A 21,349-nucleotide genomic window follows, 5' to 3' on the forward strand; every position below is an offset into this window, starting at 1 on the left:
ACGTAATTTATATATATATATAGCATTTCCACATTGAATGAAACCTTTTACAAATTAAATGAACCCTTTTCCAAATTAAATGAAACCTTTTCCAAATTAAATGAAACCTTTTCCAAATTAAATGAAACCTTTTCCAAATTAAATGAAACCTTTTCCAATTGGAATGAAACCTTTTACAAATAGAATGAAACCTTTTCCAATTGAAATGAAACCTTTTACAAATAGAATGCAACTTTTTCCAATTTAAATGAAACCTTTATTCTTATCTAAGGAAATATAATATTTGCAGTAATTTTAAACCAATATTTGCAAATTAAATCAAAGAATATTAACAAATATAGTTGTATGCCTATGTAATTAACATAAATATTCTTTAAGTCGGTGTGATTTCATTTAATATATTTACTACATAAAACTAAATAAATAGTAATACAAACAGGGATATTTCTTGACGTTTTAATAAATAAATATTTAAGAACAAGAATTGAATACCCGGTCCTAAAGGCGAAATACATATTTGACTTAATAAATTGTTGATGATAAGGTAACTGCTTATCTTAATGAAGGGGTTCCCGACTTGCAGTCTTGTGGGATTTTCAAAACCATGTCCATAACGTAGTTAGAACAATCTTGCCGAGTAAGCTTTTGAATACTTCGCTCGATTACATCAACAATGTTATGTTCCATTGAAACGTCACACAGCTCAGCTCTTGCACATAATTTTATTTTTGAAAATGCATTTTCAATTGGATTTATCATTGGAGAATAAAGCGGTAAGAATTTAAGGTTGCATCTTTTGGATTCGATTAAATTTTTTATGTCATGTCGCTTGTGTATTTGAGCGTTATTTTCCAACTCTGGATTGATTTTCTCAAAAAAAAATTCTATAAATAATTTAAATCTGTCTGCATTGACACTGGAATTAGAAACGATTGTGTGATGTACAACTCCCGCGTTGTTTATTGCTGCAATTATAGTGACATTACGACCTCTGATTGTAGGCAATTTTGGAACATTGAAGGAAAATAAGCGTGGGGGAAATAGAACTAAGTTGTTGACACCACAAGTTTTAAGTCTGATCGAGTTCTATATAAAAAGTCAACCTGGAATTACCCTCAAAGCCATAAAAACTAAACTGCTGAGAGAAAATGATATAAATATTTCCACAAGCTGCATAGAAAATGGATTACGGAAATTAAAAATTACGCTGAAGATGGCCTCTATTGAAATAGAACGAATGAATGACTCCAGAACATTAGGCTTGAGACAAAAATATGCTCAAGACTTTACAAAATGGATACCCCAACAAGAAGAAAAATTAATATTCATTGATGAGTGTGGATTTAATCTTCACATACGAAGAACCCAAGCCCGTTCAAGACAAGGAACAAGAGCACACATTGTGTTGCCTACAATCAGAGGTCGTAATGTCACTATAATTGCAGCAATAAACAACGCGGGAGTTGTACATCACACAATCGTTTCTAATTGCAGTGTCAATGCAGACAGATTTAAATTATTTATAGAATTTGTTTTTTGAGAAAATCAATCCAGAGTTGGAAAATAACGCTCAAATACACAAGCGACATGACATAAAAAATTTGATCGAATCGAAAAGATGCAACCTTAAATTCTTACCGCTTTATTTTCCAATGCTAAATCCAATTGAAAATGCATTTTCAAAAATAAAATTATGCGCAAGAGCTGAGCTGTGTGACGTTTCAATGGAACATAACATTGTTGATGTAATCGAGCGAAGTATTCAAAAGCTTACTCGGCAAGATTGTTCTAACTACGTTATGGACATGGTTTTGAAAATCCCACAAGACTGCAAGTCGGGAACCCCTTCATTAAGATAAGCAGTTACCTTATCATCAACAATTTATTAAGTCAAATATGTATTTCGCATTTAGGACCGGGTATTCAATTCTTGTTCTTAAATATATATTTATTAAAATGTCAAGAAATATCCCTGTTTGTATTACTATTTATTTAGTTTTATGTAGTAAAGATATTAAATGAAATCACAACGAATTAAAGAATATTTATGTTAATTACATAGCCATACAACAATAGTTGTAAATATTCTTTGATTTAATTTTCAAATATTGACTTAAAATTACTGGAAATATTATATTTCCTTGGATAAGAATAAAGGTTTCATTTAAATTGGAAAAAGTTTCATTCTATTTGTAAAAGGTTTCATTTCAATTGGAAAAGGTTTCATTCTATTTGTAAAAGGTTTCATTCCAATTGGAAAAGGTTTCATTTAATTTGGAAAAGGTTTCATTTAGTTTGGAAACGGTTTCATTTAATTTTTAAAAGGTTTCATTTAATTTGGAAAAGGTTTCATTTAATTTGTAAAAGGTTTCATTTAATCTGGAAATGCTATATATATATACTAGCAGACCCGGCTAACGTTGTTTTACCCTATCAGAATTGCATCAATTCAGCACCCAATCTCTAATCGGACAAAACGCAAAGCAACTATATAGCGCGCCATCTTTTCATGATGTGAAAAATGTTCCCATTGATAACGACTGCACCAATTTGACTCACATTTTCCTACGGTTGTTTATAATTGCAGTGGAAAGAGTTTTACCAACGAAAAACATAAAAAAGAAAAACATAACTCAAGAACGTCTGCACCAATTTTGATGATTCCGAAGACTTATGAATCGTATGTGCTCAAAATGTGAATAGTAATTACGCCATCCATACTTATTGTAAAGGCGCCGAAATTGCGTTTCGAAAAATATAGAAAATAAAACACAAACGTTTTAGTTTTCTGATTTTGAATTTTATTGATATAAATAATAAATAATAAAAATGAGAAGATAGAGAGAAATAACAGATTACCTGTGTTACGAAGCGATCGAGACGAGAAGCCCAAGAATAATAACAATAACAACAATGCTGCAAAGTGACATTGGCGCAAAACAATACTCATTAGAAAACTGGCAGTTCAATGTTGTAACAATAAGGAGTATGCAGTTTTCTAATGAGTATGCAAACAAACACAATGAACACGAGCGTTCAAAGGATGCATTTCACAACAATGCATATAAAGGCGATTCATACTTAAACATTGGCGCCCACCTTGCAACATTATTAATGTTGTAACACAGATATTCAATTTAGATAGTTACATAAAGTAATATATAATAATATGGTAGGCGGTGCACAGTGGGAAAAAATACCGATCTAGCGCGCAGAAAATCAAAAAATGAAGTTGAAGGAAACTTTAAAACATTAATGCAGTTTTAAAGTAGAGTGTTGAGAGTACTTAAGTCCGTATAAAATAATCCGAATTAATAAGCTAGAACGGAATAACGGTACATTTAAAACAGAAAATTTTTCCAATGTTAAAAATGGCATTTTTTTGCTATAAAATTGCGATGGTCGTGTGCATTCTGTGAATATATTATTATAAAATTTTGTCCATTTTTGATATATAGTATTGGTATTTAATTAAATGGTATAGTTATATAACCCATAAGTTATTTTAATTTAGGTGTTTCGGGCTAAATATATGTAAGGCCCGTTTTTTTTAATTCCTTCAATTAAAATAGGGGTTTAGTATGGAGTGCAGTCGAGTTCAGCTTTGATTTTTGTTTTATTTTTCTTGTGTCTCTGTCTAGAACATCATACTAAATTTTTTCCTGCGACTTCCTGCGATTCTCGGATTTATGACAATTTTTTGAAAAAATGCCAATTTTGTGTAGGAAGCTTTTTTAAGGTTTTGTTCAAATAAAATTAAAAATTTGTGAATTTTTTTGATATAATTCATCAAATATGACTTGGAATAGATCACAGCATAGCAGATAAGAAAAAAAAAAAACAAGTTCAAAATGTCCATCCTAAGGTTCAAGAGTACTGGGTGTGAGTATGAAAATGAGGGATTTAAGTAAGCTGCTCCAAACGTTGATTTTAAACTCATGAACTGAATATACATTTATTCCAAATGTCTTTCTAAATGAAAATTAAAATTACAACGAAATCGGTTGTAAGAGTCTTTTAAAATACCGCAGGTAAAGGGTCCACTTTATGAACCATGGAAAAATATCATTGGTGTAACATTCATATATACACTGTTTTACCTATATTTATGATTTTCGTGGAGGTGGAGTTTATGGACTTTTATTATACCTGTTATGGGGTTTCCAATGACTGACATGACTTCGGATGACTTTATGACTTTGTCATGCGAATTTCGTTAGGGTCGGATACAGGTATCAGTTACGAATGAATGCAAAAATACATATTATTTATAGATTTTTCTACCTATGAATGAAAAATCCGCATTTAACAAATGTTCATTCATAGATTTTTCTCATTCAATAAGTGTCAAAGAACGGGATTATACAAGTTATAAACAAGTGAATAGCGATTTATTTTAGTTCTTAAACAAGTGAAGTGGAAAAATGTCAATTTTGTACAGAGAGCTCTTTGAAGTTTGGATAAAATCTAAACATGGTTCTGATGTAAAAGAATATATATTAAATAGACTTACTGAGGAAATATTTATTCTTTTCGTGGAATTATATTCTTGGTTCTATATGCCTTCAAGCATACACAAAATATTAGTGCATGGAGCTGATATAATCAAATGTGCAGCTTTGCCCATAGGAATGTTGTCAGAAGAAGCCATGGAATCCAGAAATAAGGACTTTCGGAACTACAGGGAACTGTACACCAGAAAAATTAGTCGTGAGGAAACAATGAGGGATCTTTTTAATAGGTTGCTATTTTCTTCTGATCCAAAAATATCATGTTTGTCTCGTAGTACATCTCTTAGCCATCGATATAGTGAGCCACTATCTGAAGAAGTTCTTAAACTACTGGAGGATCCAATGCTACCAACTAATTCAGATCAAAACTCGGATTCTGAATGTGATTAGTATTTAATAAGTAACGCCTAAATTTTGTAAAATATATATAGTTTAATGTTTTAGATATGTAATATTTACAATAATAAAGATATATATAATAACAATAGTGTTTGGCCTTAACCCACTTTTTACCCTCCAAATGTTTCCGAATTTTTAAAAGAAGCTTCCATTCTAGGAGTACTATTAGTTATAACGAAAAATATTGCTTATTATAAAATATTTCAATTGCCTCAAAATAGTAATTTTCACCTAAAAATTTAAGCTTTTTCTAAAAAAAAAATCGGCGCTTAATGGGTTAATAAAAAAAAAAATTGCCAAATTTTTTCATAAAATACTTAAAATTGTCCATCTAAATCTATTCTTATCCAAAATATCGATAAACATACAGTAAAACATCTACTTTGATTTTCTGCGCGCTAGATCTGCATTTTTTCCCACTGTGCGGTGCAGTGTGTGCGCAATTTAATTCAAGTTTTTTTCTCCATGTTCAAATACAACTATTTTTATGGGGGCATACGAGTCGCCCGCAGTAACGGACGTTCTCCATGATTCAACCATACGAACATGGCGTGAATTCCAAGGGAGTGATCACGATTGAACCTACAGTTATGGATTCTATACTTTGATTACTAGTTGTGAAGGAACCCGCAGATACGGGTCTGGTATTGCTTAAATCCGCAGATACGGATTTCGATATTATATTATGTTCTTTAGAAATTGTTGACTATAGATTCGGATCCGCAGTAACGGACTCCGTTTCTGTTTCTGTGCAATCAATTTATAAATAGGCCACTTTACAATGCCTGTTGTCGACCGAACGTCAACGATTCTGTCGTGACAACCCAACCGTGTAATTTCTCGTTATGGATTACGGCTTCAAAACAAATTAGCAAGCTCTTGATCTTTACGAAACCTATTCCCAAGCGATATAGGTTAGTCAATTACGACCGGTTCAGGAGGGAAAACTTTTTATTCCTGCTTCCCAGAGTCCACCCAAATGTGGAACACAAGCTGGAATAAAATGCCACAAAAGCCCGGAGTAGTATAGCCGCGAAATAAAATCACGACTTTCACAAATTACATATTCACATATATTACATATTCTTTGGTAAACTAGACAAGCGGACATGTGAACGAATTTACCTTCAAAGGATCAACGAAATCTACACCAGTTGTAGTTAATGCCTTAGAAGGGGATTGTTTTCTTCACAATAATTTTCCAAAGTCCAGAGCGCAGAATCTTCGAGTTGGGAAAGTGGAATTGATTTTAAGGGAGCTACATTAGTTATATTCGATAAAAGATGCACGAACACATTTTTATCTGGTATCGGAAAATAAATGAAATTATGAAAGCAACGACATTTGCTTTAAATTGAAGATTCTAGATTTCGCTACTCAATTTAGTAGCATGCAAGTGAGGATCGTTCCAATCTATTCGATCTAACCACGTAATTTCTATTATAATTTTTTCCGGTCAACTAAAGTGGCAAAGGTACGAATCTCCGACGATGGGATAGGTCCAGTTACAAGCCACCCGAAAACTGAATTTTGAGCCAGCAAAGTCCCAGAAAGAATTGACTGACAACCCTCCAACATAATTTTTGGATACAAGTCTGCACCCAAAAGAAGTTCCACTGGACGTGGATTAAACAGATCATCATCTGCCAAACGAATATTTGGCATTTGGGCTCTTAAATTCGACGAAACATCAAACGAAGGCAAATTCCCAGAAATAGACGGCAAAACCAATGCACGAGTTTCTAACAACACTGTAGGATCGCAAGAACTTCCAATTTCAAACGAGCAAATTTTACTAGAATTGAAATAGTGACATCTGTTGAACTTACAGGGAGTTTCAACCTATTCTGCAAGCCTTGGGTCAGAAACGATGATTCTGAGGCTGGATCTATTAAAGCCATAGCGGGATACGAACACCACAATGGACGATATTTACAACAGCTGTCCCCAATAGAACGGATTAATTCTGAGCCGTGTGGAAAACTTGCCGAGAAGCACTAGTTGATGTGGATGGGACTGAAGGATTGATAGGGGCAGGATTTGGTGAATTTGTAGGGTTTCGGTTTACCGAACCAACCGAAGAAATCGAATTATTGGGCGATGTGTCACTACGATGCAATAATGTGTGATGGCTACGCCTACATTTCGAACACCGATGCTGACTAATACAAGTTTTCACCTCGTGCCCCCTACGCAAACAATTCACACACAATCTACGACGTTTCACTGTGGAAAATCTAGCCGACAGCGACATACTTTTGAATCGAGGACATTCAAAAAGCTGATGGGACTGTTGAGGGCAAAGAATACAATCATTCTTAGGAGAAGATGGGGAATTACGATAAGAATGTGTTTGCGAAACGTGTGTTTGAAATTTGTTAATGTTAGATTTTTTGACCGAATCATTTCCTCGCATACCATGGAGACACATGAGTGTTTGAATCCGTTCTGTTAAAAACCTATCGAGGTCTTCCCAAAGCGAAACAGATGATTTGTCTTTAACACTTTGCTCCCACAACGTTTGTGTAATTTTCGGAAGCCGTTGAAGACAAATAAAAACTAAGAACGGGTCCCAATTATCCGTACGAACGTCGTAAATGGACATTGCAGACAAACAATCATTAATACCACGCTGGATTTGTTTTAGACCCGAACTTGTCTCAACTTGAAGTACCGGGAGAGCGAATAATATTTGAAACTGATTATGAATCAACAACCGAGTATTGTCGTATGTGGCTTTTAACGCTTTCCACGCCAGACCAAAACTGCGGTTCGTTAAGGGGAATTTGGAAACAATCTCGCGAGCTTCCCCTCTACTTTTTTGGTGCCAAATGACAATATCGCTCAATATCACTCAACCGTGAATTGTTTATAAATACCGCGCTAAAAATGTCTCTGAATGTTGGCCACGAAAGAAAATCGCCCTCGAAAACATCAATATCGCAAGGAGGCAACGCTAAATTATGGACAATGTCTAAATTGTCTGGTTCGCCATTAAAACTCGAATTACCTCTAGGATCCCCAATACTTGATATTGGGGAGCTAGAAGCCTGAGTACCAACATTTCGACAAGTGTGGTGGACGAGTTCGTTTTATTTAAATCAGTATCGCTAGCCTGGACTTCCCTAGGAGGTGCAGACTGTGTCTGGACTTCTTGAGGAATATCAGACGGATCCCGATTTATTTGAACGAAGTTGGTGCAAGGCCCGGTTTATCATTGCTAGACAATCCATGAACATGTCATAAAATGTTTCGATTCTACAGATTCGACATCTTCCTGACATGAATCCTCAGACGGTTCTAAAAAGCAAATACATTTTTCAAAAGAATTCTCTACAATTGCCCATTTTTTGCTCAATTCGGCACTTCTAACTTCTAAGATAAAGATATCTACATCATCTTCCTTCAAAGCCCGAAGTTTATCACACATTTTGACTAGAGCGTCCGAAACTCTGATGTAGGTATTTAGAGGAGTAGAAGGCATGATTACAATTTTCTTTTTAATCGCACGAACACGAGAAATCCAAAAGAAAAAACTATTTAGGTAGAATTGAAACCAATGCTTTTCCAATAAAAAGCTGACAACAAGTTGAAATCACTACGACAAAATAATTTCTTCCCAAAACAGCAAAATTTGCTAAGATTCTGACGAATTTACCACGATTTCCAAAAAATTAGCTCGAATTAGCTAAAATCCAAATATACGAAATGATATTTGAAAACGGAAGAAAATTGTTCGAAAAACAATCCAAAATTGTTCAAATGACAACTAAATTCCAAAAAATGCTAAAAATTTCCAAAATATTCCCAAAGAATATATCAAATAACCACAAACGGTTGAATAAAAACCAAAAAGGAACGAATGATTATGCAACAAATCGATCAAATTTTCAAAATTATAGCCAATAAACTATACGAAAAAGCTTAATTTTCCACAAAAAATAACGAAAAATCCACAAAATTGCGAAAAAGTTTAAAAATATTTACTAAATTTCCAGTGAATTTGAAAATTTAAATCAAAATAAATGATTTACAAATATAAATATATATAAATATATCAAATTTATATTATTTTTTATTAAATTCAATATAAATAATACCAAAAATGATTATTATATGAATTTCGATCAATGCGGACTGTAGGGTAAAGTTAAGTTAAAATGTCTAAAATTAGCTTTCAATATGTTCATACACACTACTAATCAATTTACAAAAAAAATATTACTTTGTTCCAAACGTGCCAACACGCCACAATCGACCGACCCGATTAGTGTAGCGTACACGCAAACAAAAGAAAAACGAAAAAAATATGTTTATCGTAGGCAAGCGACGGCTGCCTATTACGATATTAGTTATGTGTCTAGCGTGTGTGTACCGTACAACGTAAATATGTCGCTAGCGTATATACGTGTATATTATTGTGTATTATTGAACAGGGATATATGCGAATATTAAAGGGAAAGAGCACGTTTATTTTTCTATTATTATTTGCACAACACAGTGGTAATAGGTAACGAATATTTTGGAATTTAATATTTATTATTAAAATTAGGTCGATGTTATTAATAAAATTATCAAAATTTAACACGAACGTTAATTAAATTTTATTAATAATATTGACCACTTACATTAATTAAAAAACACTTTTTTAAGCAATTTTTTCTCACAATTACCACAATATATATTTGCAACAAAATTTATTTGTTTTTTGTTTCCACTGTTCAATAATAATTACACAGAAGTGAGAAACGAAAAAAGGAATACGCGACGCGTTGTAAAGCGGCCTTTGTTGTTGTTGTAAAGTTATACTTTTTTGGTATTTTGGATTTTAGACTTTTTGGGTTTTTGTTTATTATTCTTTTTTCGCGAGCTCACAATTTTTTTTAAACACACTGCACTCACCTACCTGATTTGTTGTTGATGATGATAATGATGTGTGATGATGATGTATAGGGATGGTGATGATGTTATGTTGTTGTTTATTTTGTCGAAATGCAAACAAATAAAAATCAATTAGAATTCCGATTTCAAAGCTCGAATCCGGTTCGATAGGACAAAAATGTAAAGGCGCCGAAATTGCGTTTCGAAAAATATAGAAAATAAAACACAAACGTTTTAGTTTTCTGATTTTGAATTTTATTGATATAAAAAATAAATAATAAAAAGGGAAGATAGAGAGATTACCTGTGTTACGAAGCGATCGAGACGAGAAGCCCAAGAATAATAACAATAACAACAATGCTGCAAGTGACATTGGCGCAAAACAATACTCATTAGAAAACTGACAGTTCAATGTTGTAACAATAAGGAGTATGCAGTTTTCTAATGAGTATGCAAACAAACACAATGAACACGAGCGTTCAAAGGATGCATTTCCCAACAATGCATATAAAGGCGATTCATACTTAAACACTTATGTTTGGTGGAATAAGTTCCACCAATTGATAAACTGAAATACCATACCTACTGACATAATTCAATAGTTAACCATAATAATATTACTCAACACATTCCCCACTAATAAATAGTTGTAAGGAAATAATATTTTCCTCACAACGGTAAACCTTTTTTTATTGGAAATTTGACATAAATTAAATGGTAAACAGTTTCTGAAATATATTTTTCATGAATTCGTTAATTTTTACAAAACCTAGATTGATGCAATTCTGATAGGGCAAAACAACGTTTGCCGGGTCTGCTAGTATATATATATATATAAGTTTAATAATAATAATAGTATATAATTTATTGTAATAGTATATAATTTATTGTAACTTATTTTAATTTTTTTATTAATAGCTACATTTATTGTTCGTTTATATACCCTACACAACTATGTTGTCAGGGTATTATAGCTTTGTGCAGCCCCCAGAGTTGGTAACGCAGCGAAATATTCATCCTAGACCCACCTTTAAGTATAAAGATCGTCATATCTCGACTAGCTGAGTCGATCTAGACATGTATGTCCGTCCGTCTGTCCATCGGTTAATATTTAGGGGATGAAATGGGCCAAATACTTAATTGTTGTCCGTTTTTCTGGTCGCTTCAGAGATCGCAATTATGGCCCGAACATCGCGAAATTTTACATGATAAGGATTGGTCAATATTTAGCGGGACTCTGACTTTTGTGTAAAAATTAATAAAATTGTATTCTATAGCGTATATATTTACCCTTGATGGACATAGACCCAAGAAGTTGATATTATAGCCAAGAGGAGTGATTGACCTTTAAATTGATACCAATTATATTGTCCTATCTACTCGAATGTGGGAGTAACACTTAAATATTTACAAGTGCTTACGTATTCAGATATTATTTAGTAACCCATTGCCACACCAGAGGTCGAAAATATAGCGCTGATCGCTTTGAAATTTTACCATGAATTTTCTCTATTCGGTCAAGAGGATACAAATATCGTGAAATATTGCCCATGCTCAGAATATAGAACCACAGAAAGTTAAAATGTCGTGGAAGTTGTGTAGGGCATCATATGGTCGGCCCGGTCCGTTTATATTTTTAATTGTTAAGAAACTATAAACAAAAAATCTGCATCTATTAATTTTAAATATATAATAATTATAAAATTATTTTTGAATATAATTATTCTTGCTTAGCTTCTACCACTCGCTTTTAAAATATGGAATGTTGGGAAGGTGTTATATCAAAGCAAATGAATATAACAACACCTGTTTTTTTGATTAATTAATTCAAATAGAAAAACTTTACTGGTTACACTTGTAATATGTAGACGTTTTTACTGGCTGTTGTTCGTTCACGAAAAAGTTCAATAAAATATTGAATTAAGAGGACCCCCCATGATCGGGGTCAAAAATGTTTTTCATTTAATTCGAATATTAAGAACTCTTGAAGATATAGCCGATTTATTGTGTCAGCATCAAGTGACGGCTAAAGGGCTTCTCAAACTTTAAACGCGTTTTTCTCTTTTGCGAATGGTGGGCACGATAACTCAAAAACTAATAACCCAATCGATTCCAAATTTTTACACGTTTCTCTGAGAGTGTATAGCTATTGTATGTACTACGATAAAGCCAATCGGTGAGGATCTTCCATATTTTTTAACTTGGTTTGATGGTCAAAAATCGGCGATTTTCCAAAAATATTTTTTCAACGTTCCGCCATTTTGTTAATTTTAGAGCGAAGTCAATAATCCTAGTTCATACAAGAGCCAGACATGTACTCTTTCTAACACCGTTGGAATTTTCGGATTCTGATGTTCCAGTGAGGAGTTATCATGCCCGCCATCAAAAATAAGGACTTCTCTTTAGTTACAAAAAAACCTCAACAAAACAATCACACCATTTTTTTGTAAATTATTTTTCTTCTCTTTTAAATCTTGAAATGCATATCTGCAAAGTTACAAACCTTAACAAGCATTGGTATTGATTTACCAGCCCATTGAAAATCTTGAAAAATTAAAATCGAGAATGAGGGGGTTCCCTTAAGAAAGCAGATTTAGCAGTTGTGTTACTGTGAATTTACAAATACTTATTGAGAACATTTGCTCAGTAAATATGTCCCAGTTACATCAATTGATTTTAAATTTCGAGGAAATTTTTGATTGCTATACATTTAAATGACAGCAGCTGCCCGAAGTTTGAGTACACGTCAAGAATAGACCTGATTACAAGAAACCTGTTCTGTGAAAAATGCGATTGCTCTTATCTCATATTTTCGGTAAAAAATCCCAAGAGATCATTTAAATTAAAAAATGTTAATTCCTACTGAATAATATCGTTTCCATTTGAACATGATTGTTTTCGACCATATGCATGAACAAATTATCTGTACGTTGGTATTTGTACCGTGGACTTCCTCGTCGAATGGCAATCAAAACTTACTTATTTACTATTCGTGATATTGAACTTCAGACAACTCTCTTAGTATTGTATTGTTTGTAAATGCCTTGTTAACCTCGAAGTGAGGCACCATGCAGTTTATTTCGTTCGTTAGCAAAGAACTTCGCTTTGTTACAAGAGGCATTTGGATATGAAAGGTTTTTTGTAAAGAAGCAATAAATAGCTTCTGGGGAGAATATCCCAACAAAAAACTAAGGGAAATGATGAGGATCAGTGGCGAGATCCGAAACTATAGTCTTCCCTGCCTCACACCTCGGCGAACAATGTCATGCATTCCCCTCTAATAAATACTTGTTTTTATAAAAACAACAAACTGGGATTCAGCCTGACTATTTTGCAAAAACAAAATATAAATGATATCCCAAATAAACCGCCAACACTACTTTAAATAAAAATATTACAACATATTTTACGTAGTGAATTTTATTTTCACATGATATGGTCATCACTGTATATGTGTATTGACAACTAATCCAATAATCACCAGTTCTTGATGAGTATATACGTATTACTTTAGATCTATAATTTCTGTAATTTTTATATCTTTAATTTTATTGAAATGAATACCCGCGATCTGTTTTTTTATATTCCAGATAAACTAAAATTTTCCAAATTAAAATCCATGTTCTAAACCGGCGGTAAATTTGACAAACAAAAATGATAGAATGCGCCTCAGTTTTTAAGATAACCATACTCTTGGTGTGTAAACATAATATCAGGGTCTCGACCGATATTTTATATTTTGTATGTGCACCTCACGTTTTATGTTGTTTGACTTTAAATTTTCTCGTGAAAATACATTGAAAATGTTTTGAAAAACTCATATCTAAATGAAAAAAAAAAAACAAAAAAATAAAAGATAAGAGGGAGAATTGTCTGAAAAGTATTGCGTATTTATTGAAATTATGTTGTATAAACTTATTTAAATATATATACTTTTTTTTCATTTAGGCCAAATAGAAGAGCAACAGCCCGTCGTTTCGACAGTAAAACCTATGTTTTCGGTTGGTGATCGTGTAAAAGTATGTGTAGATGTGGATGCCCTTATAAAGCTACAACAAGGTCATGGCGGATGGAATCCACGAATGATGGAGCACATAAAAAAAACAGGCACTGTTCACAGGATAACAGAAAAAGGTGATATTAGGTACGTAATATTATAAAATACCATACAAAATATGGAGCTACATCAGTTATACAAACTCTAATAATACACTTTTGCCATGTTTGCACTTTATTGTTTATGAAACTCGTATTCAGTCAGATGGCAACGCAATGTTAATGTTGTAATTAACGATATTTTATTTCTTTGCTTCCCCTTGTACAAAAAAATTCGAGTGCAACTTTTACAAAAAAGTTCGAGAAACTCGATATAGGTAGAAAATGAAGTGAACTTTCGGACGAAGAAAATTTAATAGAACTGCACATTGATGGCTAATATTTGCAGGAGATTGCAAGAATAAAGAAGTGCAGTGTTTCTACAATACAATATGCCCCTTCCAAGTTTGTAAGAAGTCACTGTTCATTTCTACGTCGTCAAAGCCGCATCGATCCTTCTGTAAGTGGCATACCACTGACTTTGGAATTCGTGTTACACCTCAAACAGAAAATTTAATTTTAATGTCGGAATACTTTCAGAAAAACATAGCGGTATAATAAGCAAATACAGATCGTTTTTTTTTTTTTTTGAAAGGTACCAAAATAAGGACGATAACTTCTGTTACCGTCCGTTGTTTTTAAGTATAAGCCCAAATTCAATATAAAAATATCGGATGGACTAGTAAAAATTTGGCGGGAGAACCATACGAGCATATCTCGTTATAATCTCGATCCCACATTCACGTTTTTCTGCAATGTGAGTTGGAAACCTGAATTTTGTTGGAGGTTTCCAGCAAATGGAAAATTTATATAATGTTTACATTTAGATAAAAGTATGGGTACGAAATAATTTGTATGCTAATTTACAACATCTTTTATGTGCCATAAATGAACAAAACGTACTAAACATTGCTCAAATTAATAAATTAGTTGTTATTCACCCCCATTCTGTATGTCGTCGTCGACACGAAACGACGTCGAAGAGAGTCGTCTTTTGCAAATTGGTATTCCCTATGTCGTTGTCGACATTTATCGATAACTATTCACCCCTATTCCGTATGTCGTCGTCGTTGTCGACGACGTTTCTCTTTCGACATCACTTCGCATCGACATCGACATCACTTCGACACTGATTTGGTATTCTGTAATACCATGTGCAGACGAGCGTTGTTCGCTTTCTCATTCGTTGTTCGACCCTTAATTATGAAGGAATTACTTAGTTCCCCATACAAAATTGTCTGAGCGAACACCGACTTTTGTACGTTGTTCAATTCGAATGGCTCTCTGAATAACCAATAAATTTGTCCCATCCCTAACAATTGAGAGTATTTATCGAAAATAAATTAATTTTGACAGTTTGAAAATATTTATGAAATTTTCAAACTTTTTCAGTAAAATTGAAAATCATGAATGAAAAATAAAAAATTGTATAGTTTTTATATATGCAACAGGATGTAAATTTTGTTTTCTACATAATGCAATATGCATTTCTTTTCCCTTGGTTCTAATTAGCGTACAAAACAAGAAACAAATGTGGGGCAACTCAAACAAAAAATTCTCCAAATTTTTATTTGTGACAGTATGTGACATTTGAATTGAGAAAATATAAAAATGTATTAAAAACAACAACATTTTCAGAAAAAATGGAAAACATGAATGAAAAGTAAATAGATATGGGTTCAAACTATAGTCAGGAGAAAGAGAATTATTTTTTCTATTTAGATCCCTATGTAATTCACTAAAATATGTTACATTTTTGTTGTAAAACAAGAAACAAAAAGTTTGAAATAAAAAACTCTGATGATATGAATTATGAATAGTGTTGTATGAACGGGTTAATTCATGTACGTAATTCTGAGAGCAAACTACGTTGTTCGGATGCCCGTCAGAACATGGCATAACACTCATGCGACGATGTCGACTATTTATCGATAATATCAATAAAAACAAAAAAACACATCTCTAAAAATGTGGTCAGCTGTTTATTTTGTTGTATTTGGGCAAAAATGTGTTTGTATCCTTCACCGCACTGTGGCACAGGGCATTATGTCTTGGTAAATGTGTTTGCAACGACCAAAAAGAAACGAGATAGACCCATAGTTACTTTTTAGTATACATGTACATAGAATTATTTTTCAGTCGATTTATGCATATCCCTCCATCCATGTATTATTTTAACCCCTTGAGCCCCGAATTTTTTTCCGTAATCATAGAACAATTTTCTGTTCACAGATTTAATGCATCTATCCTAGATAGGATATGGACAAAATTTGAGATCGCTACATCCTTGCATTCGGTAGATACAGTACATTCTTTCTGAAAAATGAAAGCCCAATATCAAGAAAACCAAATGAAAAACCGACGAAAAAAAATCATTTTAAATTATTCTCTATATTCATTTTACAAGAATCAAAAATAATTCTGATGGCAGAATTTGTACATTTCGAATGCGAAGCTATTTAAATAATTTGGACTGTGTACACAAATTAGTACTGTACACATTTTTGCCCTCTTCTCTACATTGAAAAGCTCATAACTTTACCAAAAATTTGAATTTTTTTGATTTTTCTTTTGATATGTGTCGTCGATAATCAGGTCTTGACGTATGAAATACAAAGAATATAGTATATCTACTAGCTACATATGAAATATAAGCTCTAAAACATTTTGTTGCCTGTTGGCAACATTGGGCCACAAAGGGTTAAACAAGTTACATGCCACCATTATGATCCGAACGGGATGAAATTTGGAAAATTGCATCCAATTGGGATGAAACTTTTATTTGGTGCATAGACGATTCATGTTGACATTGGTAAAAATCAATTCAGATTTATATATAGATCCCATATATTTTTCTTTATTTACACTTTATTTTGCATTACATATTGTATAGATTCAAGAATGATGTATTCTGTCCTTGTCCGGTCATGTTTTTTTTTTTAATTTCTTAAAAGAAAAAGATTTCTTCGTCATAGTTTTTGTTGACGACTGAAGCGTTTGAACATTTTTTTTAGAAATTAAAAATAAAAACATGACCGGACAAGAAAAGGATACATCATTCTAGAATCTATTCAATACTTAATGCAAAATAAAGTGTAAAAAAAGAAAACTATATGCGATCTATATATAAATCTGAACCGATTTTGACCAATGTCAAAGGACTCGTCTATGTGGAAATAAAAATACCAAGACATAATGCCCTGTGCCACAGTGCGGTGAAGGATACAAACACATTTTTGCCCAAAAATATGCAACAAAATAAACAGCTGACCACATTTTTAGAGATGTGTCTTTGTTTTTATTGATATTATCGATAATGGTGTTTTTACACGATATGTATTTTACATATGTGCTGTAACTTATTTCATCCATATGTAATTCCTTATGTGTGTCAAAATTAGCAGCGTACACAAAACATTTATTTTTGTGTTCAAATCGATATATGTATTTTACATATGACATAACCTATAAACAAAAAAAAAAACACTTTTATTTTTTCTTAAATCAACATCATTTGTTTATTAAACACCTACAAACGAAATAATAATTTGTAATTGTTGCCTTTTCATCCTTTTCTTTGACTTGCAATTGAAATATTTTCTTCCAACAATAGGTTCGTTCGTTTACTTTCCCAGTAATATTTACTCAGTAAGAATTTGCAGAGAGTAAATACGATTTTTTCCTTTTCAAGAGAGAAAACTGCAAAAAGTAAACGAACAACATCCAGTAAAAAGATTGTTTCGACACAGCTGATTAAAACAACAAACAAAATGGCGCGAACTAAAAACAGCATTTTTATTAGAAAAATGGATAACAAGCGGAAAACTGATGTTGTTTGTTCCCCACAAACATTTAAAAGGGTTGTGACCTGTTATTCCTGTATCTGCAATTGATATTGGGGTGGACATAACCGATGGTGTTCCAGACATGTTAGGGATGCACACTTTTTTGTTTGGATTTGGAACCTAAAAAATCGTTCGACAATCACTCTTGTATTACCTTATTTTTAAATACTTGCGTTTTCTTCATCCATTTTGGTATTTAATGATACAAAATCAAAATAAAATTCACAAAACAATCAATTTTCTTGAGAACAATTTTTTGTTTGTTTGCAAAACATAACAAAACAGCTGATTAAATATCAGCTGATGGTACAACAAAATTCTTACTGAGTAAATTTTCCTTGTAAGAATTTGCAAATACTCAGTAACACAACTGTCAAATCTGCTCTCTCAATTCACTCTCTTTTTCTGGACTTTTGGGTAAACGAACAACATTTTGTAATAATTTGTACAAATTCGTACAAATTATTGAGTAAACGAACGAACCTAATGTGTTTCATTCAAACAGCTGATTTCCTTATGTTTCACATACGAAAATAGAGCTCGTCCTATTCGGAAAAAATACATATGTAATTGCATATCGTTTTGACACATTGAAATTTCCGTATGTTTTACATGACGAGTTCGATTTCCATATGTAAAAAAGTGACAGCACATATGTAAAATACATATCGTGTAAAAACACCATAAATAGTCGACATCGTCGCATGAGTGTTACAGAATACCAAATCAGTGTCGAAGTGATGTCGATGCGAAGTGATGTCGAAAGAGAAACGTCGTCGACAACGACATACGGAATAGGGGTGATTGAGTAATCGAATGGAGTTGGAATCTTTATGAATTGCTGTAGGAGTGCTTTATGTAGGAGTAAGATTTGTAAATTAGTTCTGTAAGTGCAAATGGTACTAAAATGTACTAACTTTAGTAGTTAATGAATCAAAGTAGACTTTAGAAGGAAGATAGCTGTAATTGTGTAAAGATAACCTATCTTCCAAAGCGAACATATTTGAGCACGACATTCTGAATTCATTGCATGAATTGTGGTAGAATATTGAAATTTGGTTTTGGATATTAGTAATATAATATACTAAAATAAGTATATTTTGAATATCAATTAGAGAATCTTGAAATTTGGTACATGATTCAGTTATACTTAGGAAGGCACTTTCGGATAAACGTACTACACGTATACTAAAAGTCCTAAATGTGACATCTTTGTTTTTGTGTGAATGGATAAAGCTAAATTTCTAAAAATTTATATTAAGTCATTATTGGTGTGTATGTTTGTAAAGGTGTATATGTTGAACAATACTAAAGTCGGCTAATAACTTTAGGGAACAACATTTTGTACAAAATGCCTAGATATAGAATTTTGAAATTAAGTATGTAAAACGTCGTTGCTTTTTCGGGTTGATACTTGTCTCAATCTGACTTTTGAAATTTTGTACTATTATTTTATTTAGTACATTAGAATCTTAATAGTAATATGGACATTTATGTACAGTGTTTAGGTTTTGGTGGATTTTCTTATTGTAGCCATGTGTGTACCAAAGTAATACATTTAATGGTGAATAAATGCAACTTGAACTTTGGTAGGTGGACCGCAATTATTTATTGTATTGAAAAGATGGTACACTTGGAATGCTAATGTAGATTGGTATGGCGATTGTCATTAGCATAGAGGGTTGAAATAAGTTCAGTAGAGAACTGAAATTCGGTATAAGGGTCCCTATTTGTGTGTTGGATTATTCGTACTATAAATGAAAAAAGTAACCTAAATGAAAATTTTGCATTAAAATAAAAATTTAAAAATTGAGCACATGTAATAAGTTATTGTGCAAACAATAACGTATAATACTTAAGTCAGAAGCGTCGGAAACCCAACCAAAAACATTGGTTTTTTGACAAAATAGCTGTTTCTATTTATCGATTTGGAAATAACGTATGCTTTACTTAAATCCATATCAAATTTCAATTTTTTATTTTCAAAAAAGTTTAGAATTTTTTATCAGTTCTAGTTAAGAATAGCCAGATATCTCTATATATATAAAAATTACGTGTATGTTCGTGATCGCTAAACTCAAAAACTACTGCACCGATTTTGACAAAATTGTATGTACAGACACTATGGGGCGTGAGGAGTGTTTCTGTGTATTTTGAAGTTCATCGGACAGATGGCGCAATATTTAGTTTTTTTTTTGTGTTTCTGCAACGTAACTCAAGAACTTCTGCACCGATTTTGACCAAATTGTATGTACAGGCTCCAAGGTGCGTAAGAAGTGTTTCTGTGTAGTTTGAAGTCCATCCAACAGACGACGCAGTATTTATTTATTTGTGTTTTTGCACCGTAACTCAAGAACCACTGCAATCGACGTTAAGTATTTCGACACCAATTCATACATAATCTGTCTTCGTGAAAAGCGCGTGGGAGTCAAACGAAAACAAATTATACAAATGATGTTAACAATGTATAGCAACTTATTAATTGAGAACGGCGGGACCGATTTGACTAAGAGTTTTTATGAAAAAAATTTTTTTTGAGAAAAATACGCGAAAATCTTGAAAATCATATTTTGAAGAAACGGCTGTACCTTCAATTATGTGGGACATATACCATAAAGTACTATACCGACAACTTACAGTTACTACCTTACCCTACATGAAATACATAATTAAAGGCAATTTATAGTGTAATAGCAGACCCGGCAAACATTGTTTTGCCCTATTAGAATTGCATCAATTTAGCACCCAATCTAATCGGGCAAAACGCAAAGAAACTATATAGCGCGCCATCTGTGGGACGAACTTAAAATTAAATAGAAACGCTTCTCACGCCCGATAGAGCAAATACATAAAATTTGGTCAAAATCGGTGCAGTAGTTCTTGAGTTTCGTTGCAAAAACACAAAAAAACTAAATATTGCGCCATCTGTCGGATGAACTTCTAACTACACAGAAACACTCCTCACGCCCCATAGTGCCTGTACGTACAATTTGGGCATTAGATGCTCTAGGTGTCTAAGTTATATGTGCTTTTATTGTTCCTCAAATATATTTTTCATGATGTTAAAAATGTTTCCATTGATAACGACTGCACCAATTTGATTCACATTTTCCTACGATTGTTTTTAATTGCAGTGGGAAGAGTTTTACCAACGAAAATTTTGAGAAAAACATAAAAAAGAAAAACATAACTCAAGAACGCACAGTGTCACGACCGCGGCCAAAAATGGTCAAAACCAAGTACCACGGAGGACAAATTTTTTAAGGAGGATTGATAGAATACACTCCAATTAGAATACATATGAAATTTTATATCGATATGTTAAGTAGTTTTGTATCTACAAAGGTTCAAATCTGATAATTATTTGTAAACTGATTTTTACCATATTTTCGAAAAATGGGTGTGTTTTTCTGATGCTCAAATATTTGAATATTCAAATTAACGGTTATTATAAAAGTGTTTATTTTGGTTGCTGTGGATGTAAAAACTAGGATTCGCTTTAGTTTGTATGTATATAGATATCATATGGTGTATACAGTCGTCCACACTTGTAGTACTTAGTTCATCAAATTTTTAAAACAAATTTTGAAATTAGTGGAGCAGAAAAAAAAAAGTTTA

The 21,349-nt window shown here is 32.6% G+C and overlaps 1 protein-coding gene across 1 annotated transcript in view; it reads left to right on the plus strand.

The window, feature by feature from the left end:
* Positions 1–21,349, plus strand: part of LOC133323083 (E3 ubiquitin-protein ligase MIB2-like) — a gene marked incomplete at its 3' end in the record, with an annotated part of 93,037 nt that overhangs the window by 64,046 nt on the left and 7,642 nt on the right. The window contains exon 6 of the mRNA XM_061532040.1: positions 13,740–13,935. Within this exon, the coding sequence (XP_061388024.1) occupies positions 13,740–13,935 (196 nt within the window). The remainder of the gene's footprint in view (positions 1–13,739; positions 13,936–21,349) is intronic.

Source organism: Musca vetustissima, unplaced genomic scaffold, assembly GCF_032173495.1.
Source record: "Musca vetustissima isolate MV318-11 ecotype Yass unplaced genomic scaffold, APGP_CSIRO_Mvet_v1 utg47419, whole genome shotgun sequence".
NCBI classification, from domain to species: Eukaryota; Metazoa; Arthropoda; class Insecta; order Diptera; family Muscidae; genus Musca; species Musca vetustissima.